This window comes from Alosa sapidissima, chromosome 2 (assembly GCF_018492685.1).
Source record: "Alosa sapidissima isolate fAloSap1 chromosome 2, fAloSap1.pri, whole genome shotgun sequence".
Taxonomy (NCBI): domain Eukaryota; kingdom Metazoa; phylum Chordata; class Actinopteri; order Clupeiformes; family Clupeidae; genus Alosa; species Alosa sapidissima.
Genome location: NC_055958.1, coordinates 2,002,537 through 2,012,536, shown reverse-complemented (window position 1 = coordinate 2,012,536; position 10,000 = coordinate 2,002,537). Strand labels below are relative to the sequence as shown.

Here is a 10,000-nt window from a genome sequence, read left to right as displayed (position 1 = left end):
CATTTCCAACAGCGTTCAAAATGGCCCGGGTAACACCGTTACTTAAGAAAGCTTCTCTCAACCCTGCTCAAGTCGAGAACTACCGCCCTGTCTCACTACTGCCTTTCCTATCCAAAGGCATTGAACGAGCAGTCTCCAAACAGGTCTCTGACTTCCTTTCACAGAACAACCTTCTGGATCCAAATCAGTCTGGGTTCAAAAGCGGCCACTCTACCGAAACGGCTCTGCTGTCTGTAACAGAAGCCTTAAAAGAAGCCAGGGCGACCGCTCGGTCATCAGTACTCATTCTGCTTGACTTATCGGCTGCCTTTGACACGGTTAATCACCGTATCCTTCTCTCTATACTCGCTGACATGGGAATCTCCGGTTCTGCTCTCTCCTGGTTTGAATCCTACCTCACAGGACGCTCGTTTAACGTATCATGGCTTGGTCAGCTATCCGCACCTCACCATCTCACCACAGGGGTCCCCCAGGGCTCAGTGCTGGGCCCCCTCCTCTTTGCTATCTACACCACCTCCTTGGGACAGATTATCGCTGTGTGGGGCGGAAGCTGCACTGAATACAACAGGAAAGCCCTGCAGCGCATAGTGAACACAGCTGGAAGGATTATTGGTGCTTCACTCCCCTCCCTGAAGGACATTTACACCACCCACCTCACCCGCAAGGCGACCAAAATTGTGAGTGATGCAAGTCACCCCGCTCACAATCTGTTCGATCTACTGCCCTCTGGGAAGAGGTACAGAAGCCTGCGCTCCCGCACTACCAGACTCACCAACAGCTTCATACACCAAGCTGTAAGGATGCTGAACTCTCTCCCTCCTCTCCCCCCTCCACCCTCAGCTACATAACATCCTGGACATTGGACCCACAATGGCCGCGTGCACTACTCCACTTGCACACTTGCACACTTGTACACTTTACAACTTGTTGTTGTCCTGAAAACACAACACATCTGCTGCTCTTACATAACTTGCACCACTATGTCACTTTCTTTCTTACTTAGGTCAAACAGAACTACACAAGCCTTTTATTGGCCTGACTTTGCACTAGTATTTTATTGACTGTCTATGCACAATTTCAACCAAATTTTGCTGCTCTTATTTTTTTCATTATTATATGTGCCCTCTTATTTACTTACTTTTTTGTTTACTTGAATGTTATGTTTGTCTGTGGACTTAAATTGGTAAAATATGTCTTGTCTTCACCGTGGGATAGTGAGAAACGTAATTTCGATCTCTTTGTATGTCTGGAACATGTGAAGAAATTGACAATAAAGCTGACTTTGACTTTGACTTTGACTTTGATTATCCGTTCGCACGGCTTCTCATACCACTGCTATGCAGACGACACACAGCTCTATCTGTCCTTTCCACCTGACGACCCCCTGGTTTCAGCACGGATCTCGGATTGCCTTTCAGACATAGCTACATGGATGAAGGCACACCACCTCCAGCTGAACCTCTCAAAGACTGAACTGCTGGTCATCCCAGCTAAACCTACCATACACCACGACATCAACATCAAATTTGACTCCCTGTCTGTTTCACCGACCAGGACTGCAAGAAATCTAGGAGTTGTTCTTGACAACCAACTAAACTTCTCAGATCATGTTGCCTCAGTCGCCCGGTCATGCCGTTTTGCACTCTACAACATACGGAAAATCAGGACTTACTTGACTCAAGATGCTACCCAACTTCTGGTTCAGGCAATAGTCATCTCACGACTCGACTACTGCAATGCCCTCCTGACAGGTCTCCCAGCCTGCGCAGTGAAACCACTTCAGATGATCCAGAACGCGGCGGCGCGCCTGGTCTACAACCAACCCAAAAGGGCACATGTTACCCCGCTGCTCATCCAGCTACACTGGCTACCTATGGCGGCCCGCATCAAATTCAAGTCTCTAACGCTTGCCTACAAAGTAGTCTCCGGTTCTGCTCCCACCTACTTGAATGCCCTCATACAGACTTACACTACCTCCAGACCGCTGCGCTCCTCTGACGAACGACGTCTAGCTCTACCACCGGTACGCTCAAGCCAATCCAAACTTTTCTCATCTGTTGTTCCTCGTTGGTGGAACACACTGCCAGTTCCTACAAGGGCAGGGACATCCTTTTCCACTTTCAAAAAACTCCTGAAGACCCAGCTCTTTAGAGAACATCTACTCTCATAGCAACACTTACAACAAGTCTTACTGATCCTAGCACTCACCAGCCGTTTTAAACTGACAAGTAACTGTTAAAAACAGCACTCACCGACGCACTTATTCTTACTGTACTCTAATGTTTTTTTTTAAACTGTCCTAAAATCGTGAGAATTGTTCAAAAAACTTAATGTTTACCATGTTGTTAGTCGCTTTGGTTAAAAAGCGTCAGCCAAATGTAATGTAATGTAATGTAATGTAATGTAAATGAGCTTGTGTCTGAACGAAGCGAAGAACATGCGGAGATTCTGTCCATGTGCGTGTTCCACCTGTCCAACCACACAACCACATTCTGTTCATGTGCATCAGTGTCGTTCACACATATGACCGCATAATGTTAGCATGTTAGCATCATATCTGAATCACCCGAAGGGTCGGACCTCCGTTTGACAAAGATCCGCATGTACTGCGGAGGACGTGTCTGAAAGCAGCTATAATGTGGACGATAGTTTACTTATCTCAGTTAAGGGATCTTCATGTAAGGCAAAACAGTGGATTGAGGCAGTGCATTCGAGTTTCCGGCATTAGAGGGAAGGGTTTGAAGGTGAAAGGTGAGAGGTGAAGGTCGGGGCGCTCACCTCACAGGTGAGGTCTAGCTGGTAGAAGCAAGGGCTCCCTGAGGTGTGTAATGTGAGGATGCACAGAGCACTCTCATCTGCTGCTAGGCTGCCATGCTCAGGGTGGATCTCAACAACCTACACACACACACACACATGCACACAGATACACAGATGCACACACACACACACACACACACACACACGCACACAAATGCACACACACACACAGACACACACACACAGACACACACACACACAGAAACATCAGTTGGTTCATGACAAAAGCACATTCTGTGTATGCCTGTAAGAAGTATAAAGTATGTACACAAACACCTACGTGAACACACACAAACACAAACACACACACACACACACACACACACACACACACAAACACAAACACACACACACACACACACACACACACACACACACACACACACACACACACACACACTAAGGCTTGTACATAAGAAAATACCTAATTACCATACATTGATGCACACACACACACTCACACACACACTCACACACACACATACACACTTACCTCTCGGTCCTTGTCGGTCAGGTTCCATGTGTAGAGTACTCTCTCTGTGTTTGACACGTTGGTGATGAAGATGAGCCGTGTGCTGCGTGAACACACCGGCACATCCCCCAGACACACCCTCTCCTGGGACAGGAACACAATCTACACACACACACACACGCACACGCACACGCACACAGACACACACACGCACACACAGACACAGACATGCACGCGCACACACACACACACACACACACACAAACACACACACACACACACAGGTTAAAAATTGGAATAATTTAAAACAATCCTCAATTGAAAAATTTAACAAAAAAAAAAAAAAACACTGACAGCCACTGGTGGTCACAGGATACTTGTTGCTTTTCATACTGCTACACACTGCATACTGCATATCTGACCGTTCCTCACCTGGCCAGGGAGGGGCACCCTCTGTGTGCAGGGCACCAGGTGCGGGTCCAGCCTGAAGGGGGCGCTCATGCCCAGATCTCTGCTGTCGAAGCCGCTCCCTTCAAATTGGATCAGCACTGAATCTCCCTCCAGGACATGGATGGGAATGTCCACCTGCACAAAGTTAATGTGGTCCTTTAACTTAGTCTGCCAAAGTGACCTGCAGGGACAGCACTTAAAGGAACGTGTAGCTCTTTTGGGGGGGAAATTAGCTAGCTAGCCTAGCTTAGCATGATTGACTGGAAGTGGGAGTGTTCCTTTAAGCTCCAGGCTGCCGCTGGTGAGACTCACGCTGTAGGTCTTGGCCTCCAGTGGGGAGAAGATCCACTCGGTGCAGGCGGAGCGGCCGGGCAGCACCTCTCCGTAAGGGGTCAGGCACTGCAGCACCGGGTGGCCAAAGTTATCGGCCGTCAGCTGCTCCAGGGGCTCCGTGTCCACGTGGTAGCGCAGTGGCAGAGCGCCGCCATTATACAGCTCATAGACCTATAGAGTATAGACCGCCATTATACAGCTCACAGACCTATAGAGTATAGGCCGCCATTATACAGCTCACAGACCTATAGAGTATAGACCGCCATTATACAGTTCATAGACCTATAGAGTATAGACCGCCATTATACAGCTCACAGACCTATAGAGTATAGACCGCCATTATGAACAGTTTGGTTCCAAAACGCTATATCCACCATTTTAATGAGTTTTCATAAATATTTTTTTTTACATTTTGTTTTCCAAGTAATTTCAGTAGAATTGTAATTGGGTATTGTTATTTGATGTATCTTTACTCAATACACAATTAAATAGCCTGACTCTTTAATGTTTTTAAAAACGGAGATAAAGCGTTTTGGAACCAAACTCTTCATGCGTTATGTAAGGGATAATGTGTTGTCCGCCGGTAAATATCAGAAAATAAGTCCCGACAGGAGAACAGAACCCCGACGCGCAGCGGAGGGGTTTTGCTTCGGCCTGAAGGGACTTATTTTCTGATATTTACCGGCGGACAACACATTATCCCGCTTATTACACGGCTACTTGCCAAAACGAGAAAAGAAACCTAACACAATGAACCTTTAAAAATTATGTTGCTACCGCGTTTCGTGTCTTCCGCTGACAAAATACATAGTTCGCCACACAGATAGAACTTGACAGTTTCAGGTGTTGCGTGGCAACGTCTTACTAGCTTACTTTCCCTTTCAATGAAATTCCATTGCAATAAGCGAACAGACGTCTTGCGGAGGGATATGAAAGACGTTAATCAACCCGTTGCCATTGACAGCGGTGATTATATACTTTGCCGGTGATTATATAGATTTATTACACTTGCTTGGTTGAATTTCCCATTGTCCTACGTAATTTAGAACGACCATTAACCGTATGTTTACATATTTGCACACCTATGAAGTAGATCCATTTTTTTGGCCGTATCACATTTGTATATTAATTCGCCGAACTCGTTGTTAAGTTTAAATGAACTGTCACGTTGCATTCGAGCTGTAAAATGCAGACGTTCAGAACATAGTAACATTGTAGCATATGACGGAGGTGGCTTTTAGCTAGATGGAAGACAGCAGGCTAAGTAAAATAGCGATGTTTCAAAGCTAAAGTTCATCAGAATCTTGGGATACGCCCGCTTCACAACGAGAGATAGAACTAACGACTGGCCTTTGGCCGTAGCAACCATCCATTTAGAACTAGTAACGGCAGTTTGTCCTGCAAGTTGAGAAATTAGTTCTACAAACAAGACAGTTTTAGCGATTAAAACGTTTAAATTGTAACAGGAAATGAACACAACGCAAGTGACAACAGTGGAATAAGCGGGATAATGGACTCCACGGTGGTCTGTTCACAGAAGTTAATGCACTTACTTCCGCTTCGCGTCGGGGCCGTTTTACAACCTCGACCGTGCATTAACTTCTGTGAACAGACCACCGTGTCGTCCATTATCCCTTACTTATTATACGGCTCTTCACAATGATAGTAGAACGCTCCATTGACTTGAATGGGATTTCCCAAAGTTCTACGGTAAAATAAATTCATGTAATTACCGCTGCAAACATATAACTACCGCTGTCAATGGCAACGGGTTTTGTGCTGCTGATCATATCACTCCGCAAGTATTCCGGTCACTTCTTGCATTGGAACTTCATTCAAAAGTGAAAGCAGACGGGTAATCAGCTGTGTTCTAAAGAATGTTTGATTCAAGTTCAGCGTGTGTTGCGAACTATTTGTTTCTCAGCAAAAGCCACGACAAAACGGTAACAAATAAGAGTAAAGAGACATATCGTGGAGTTTATTTTTTCGTTTTGGCAAGTAGCCGTATAATAAGCGGGATAATGTATAGAACGCTGGTCATTATGGGAAAATAAGTCCCTTCAGGGCGAAACAAGCCCTGTCGGGACTTATTTTCCCAATAATGACCGGCGTTCTATACATTATCCCTTACTTAACTTAGGCCCGAACGTTGGGAAGGCCCATTCATGTGAATGGAACTTTCTGCAGCACTCTGAAGAGCCGTGTAATAATCAGCAAATATCTCTGTCAATTCATACAGATCTTTTACTCTGTTAGATCTGTAGCAGAGGGAGGCGAAAACCCATGACATTGACCATATATCTCTACACATACCCAATTTATAGGTAGGTGTCACAAATGTTTACTTTGTCTCATAGGCCTGTCAGTCACTACTACTACGGCAGAGATAAATATATCACCACACACAGTAGCAAATCTACATCAGCTGAATAAACTATGAAGGGGGGGTCATTAGGGCGTCAAATCATCAGCTGGCAACAGAAGCAAAGCCGTGCAGCATGAAGAGGGGTGGACTGAGCACAGACCTGTTTAGGGGGGTTGAAGCCTCCGATGACCACAGGGGCCAAGGTGTGTGTGCTGGAGGTGAAGTGGAGGTAGTGCTGGTCTCGCTCTACCGTAACTCCTAAAAAGTTCAGCTAAGTAGCACACACACACACACGCACACACACACACACACACACACACACACACACACACACACACACATACACACACACACACACACACACACACACACACACATTAGGAGTGCGCAGGGCACTGGTTTTAAAACACTCACAGTAGGTGTACCTGAACACGCTGAAAGCTCACTTAGCCTGAATCTTATTGAGGGGCAACACGCAAATTGGGACAATGAGCAAAAATGGACCAATGCTAATTGGGGCTGGGGCAGTGTAATGGCTCCACTGGGCTACATGTTGATGCTCATCAACCTGGACAAACTACACAGACCAAACTCAAATCTTTGGAAGTGCTCATATCAGTCAATTCTCACAGACACCAGACAGACCGAGGTTGGGTTCACCCTACAAATTACTGGGTTTCTCAGACAGGTATTCGGGCAGATGCATTCAATTTCTCCAGGCGATGAGAGACTAGGCTGACAGAAGTGCTTTTGGGTTTGGGGTTCAGGGATTGGTGGTGTTGTGGTCTACCCATGAAAACCCTTTCTAGGAAATGTATTGTATTAAATGTGAGGATATGAATTTCTGCTGGGACAATCCCAACTGTTGACTGGGAATTTTAAAGAGATTAGGATTTATTCTGAGAGACCGATAATCCTGTAATAAGTGGTGGTGGTGGTGGTGGGGGGGGAGTCTGTTTTTCATTTTTATTTTTTTTAGAGAAAGGGGCAGTGTGGGGTCAGGGCCAAGCTCTCTCTCTCACCAGGATCTCTCGGCCGTAGGACAGCTTCAGCAACACAGGCAGGCGGTCAGTGCCGGCAAACTCATGTCTGCAGAGAAGACAAAACACTCACAGCACATACACACTCACACAGTGCAAGTACAAGACAGAATAGTTCAACAACGCCACATTATAAGACTCTGAGATTATGATGAGATTATCAGATTATGACACATTTAACAGCAGCAAGTAAATGCTTACAACTGAAAAAAAAAAAAAAATGTTACAATTACATGTGTATAAAATGTTTTGTAACGTTTGCATTGTGACATTTTGATAGTGACAATTATAGGAGGATCTGATGACCTTAAAATCACAGGATAGACTAAGTGAAAATATAAACCACGGTACATTATCATTATCAATATCCTTACCATTATCAATATAATCATCATCACATTAAAGAAATACAAAGCACCTTGTATGCAGTGCCATGATACTATATGGAGATAATCCAGTTTGCGTGTGGGATTCTGTTTGGGTTAATTTGAAGTAACTGACCATGCAGTGTGCATGTCTGACCTGTAGGTGAACTGCACTGCCCTCTGCTGGCCTGGTGGTAGACTCCCGGAGCGCGGGGAGATGGAGAAGAGGCGGTTGTCCTGCACCCTCATGAGGTGCAGCTCCGTGGGGGTGAAGTCTCCGCTCTCTGCCCAGTACTCCAGCTCAATCTGCTGGTCCTCCGGGAGCAGGAAGCTCCTGAGGGGGAAATGACATCACAACACACTGCACATGAGGGGGAAATGACATCACAACACACACTGCTCGTGAGGTGGTCACTACGGAGAACGGGCATGTGCACACTTATTCATGTGGGATCTCCATATTGCTCACATACATAGATAAGTATGGTTGTTTTCATGCTAAAATATTTGTACACACTCACAGAGAGAGAGAGAGAGATGAGAGGGAGGGAGGGAGAAAGAAATGGATAGAAAGGGAGAGAGATGATGCAGCACAAGAGTACACAGAGAGACAGAGAGAGAAAATATTCAGAGACTTACAGTAGACACACCAGTGACTGCCAACTCTAAATGATTATTTAATCCACTATGGTTCTGATTCATTCCCATTCCTTACCATTGTACCGGGACACTGCCGGTGTTCTCAAACAGCAGGAGAATACAGGAGGCTTCTGAGCCCACCGGAGCAGCTCCAAAGTTAAAGTCCAGCATGGACGACGTGAAGACAGATGGACAGTGCCTCAGACTGGAGGAGAGAGAGAGAGAGAGAGATGAGAAACATCAGATGTCTGTTAAAACATTAAATATAAATTATATATAAAGACATGATCAGAACAATGTTACACACAAGGGTCATAGAAATGGGTTGGAGGAGAGAGGCTTATCATCTTTTACCTAACAAAGACTTAATTACAGTCAAATATATCACATTCCTCCATCAGGTTTGGCCTAATCCTTATCATAGCTACCATACCTGTGTCTGGTGGGCACCCTGTGGGTCGTACCTGTGTCGGGTGGGCACCCTGTGGGTCATACCTGTGTCTAGTGGGCACCCTGTGGGTTGTACCTGTGTCTGGTGGGCACCCTGTGGGTCGTACCTGTGTCGGGTGGGCAGGGCACCCTGTGGGTCATACCTGTGTCTAGTGGGCACCCTGTGGGTCGTACCTGTGTCGGGTGGGCAGGGCACCCTGTGGGTCATACCTGTGTCTAGTGGGCACCCTGTGGGTTGTACCTGTGTCGGTTGGGCACCCTGTGTCGGGTGGGCACCCTGTGGGTCATACCTGTGTCGGTTGGGCACCCTGTGTCGGGTGGGCACCCTGTGGGTCGTACCTGTGTCGGGTGGGCACCCTGTGGGTCATACCTGTGTCTAGTGGGCACCCTGTGGGTCGTACCTGTGTCGGGTGGGCACCCTGTGGGTTGTACCTGTGTCTGGTGGGCACCTTGTGGGTCGTACCTGTGTCTGGTGGGACCTGTGTCTGGTGGGCACCCTGTGGGTCGTACCTGTGTCTAGTGGGCACCCTGTGGGTCGTACCTGTGTCGGTTGGGCACCCTGTGTCGGGTGGGCACCCTGTGGGTCATACCTGTGTCTAGTGGACACCCTGTGGGTCGTACCTGTGTCGGGTGGGCACCCTGTGGGTTGTACCTGTGTCGGGTGGGCACCCTGTGGGTTGTACCTGTGTCTGGTGGGCACCCTGTGGGTGAGCTCCAGGGGGCTGGGGTGGCGGCGCAGGCAGGTGTTGAGGGGCTCCAGGGAGAGGAGGCTCCACAGCTGCAGCTTGCTCAGGCCCTCAGCGGCACCGCTGCCCCGCGCGTCCGTCACCTGCAGCATGGGGAACACGCCCTGCCCACGCACCAGGCACAGCGGCTGGGCATCACCCATCGCACAGCCTGCAGCGGAGGAGCAGGAGCAGGGGGAGGATGAAGAGGAGGAGGAGGAGGAAGAGGAGGAGAAAGAGGAGGAAGAGGAGGAGGAGAAGGAAGAGGAAGAGGAGGAGGAGGAGGAGGAAGAGGGCAGTGTACAGCACTAAGCACACAGCATTTCCTATCTGGTCAAATTTAC

General features: G+C 47.5%; 1 protein-coding gene across 3 annotated transcripts in view; it reads right to left on the bottom strand.

Moving 5' to 3' along the window:
• The window catches only part of cfap65 (cilia and flagella associated protein 65), a 35,647-nt gene that overhangs the window by 6,405 nt on the left and 19,242 nt on the right, over window positions 1-10,000 (bottom strand). For 2 of the 3 annotated variants that reach the window (XM_042073078.1, XM_042073085.1), the window contains exons 17-25: window positions 9,615-9,828; window positions 8,558-8,686; window positions 8,000-8,176; window positions 7,460-7,526; window positions 6,598-6,708; window positions 4,052-4,243; window positions 3,722-3,874; window positions 3,311-3,451; window positions 2,779-2,895 (exon numbers count right to left, since the gene is read on the bottom strand). In XM_042073078.1, the coding sequence (XP_041929012.1) occupies window positions 2,779-2,895; window positions 3,311-3,451; window positions 3,722-3,874; window positions 4,052-4,243; window positions 6,598-6,708; window positions 7,460-7,526; window positions 8,000-8,176; window positions 8,558-8,686; window positions 9,615-9,828 (1,301 nt within the window). The remainder of the gene's footprint in view (window positions 1-2,778; window positions 2,896-3,310; window positions 3,452-3,721; window positions 3,875-4,051; window positions 4,244-6,597; window positions 6,709-7,459; window positions 7,527-7,999; window positions 8,177-8,557; window positions 8,687-9,614; window positions 9,829-10,000) is intronic. The other variant, XM_042073094.1, reaches the window with a different exon arrangement.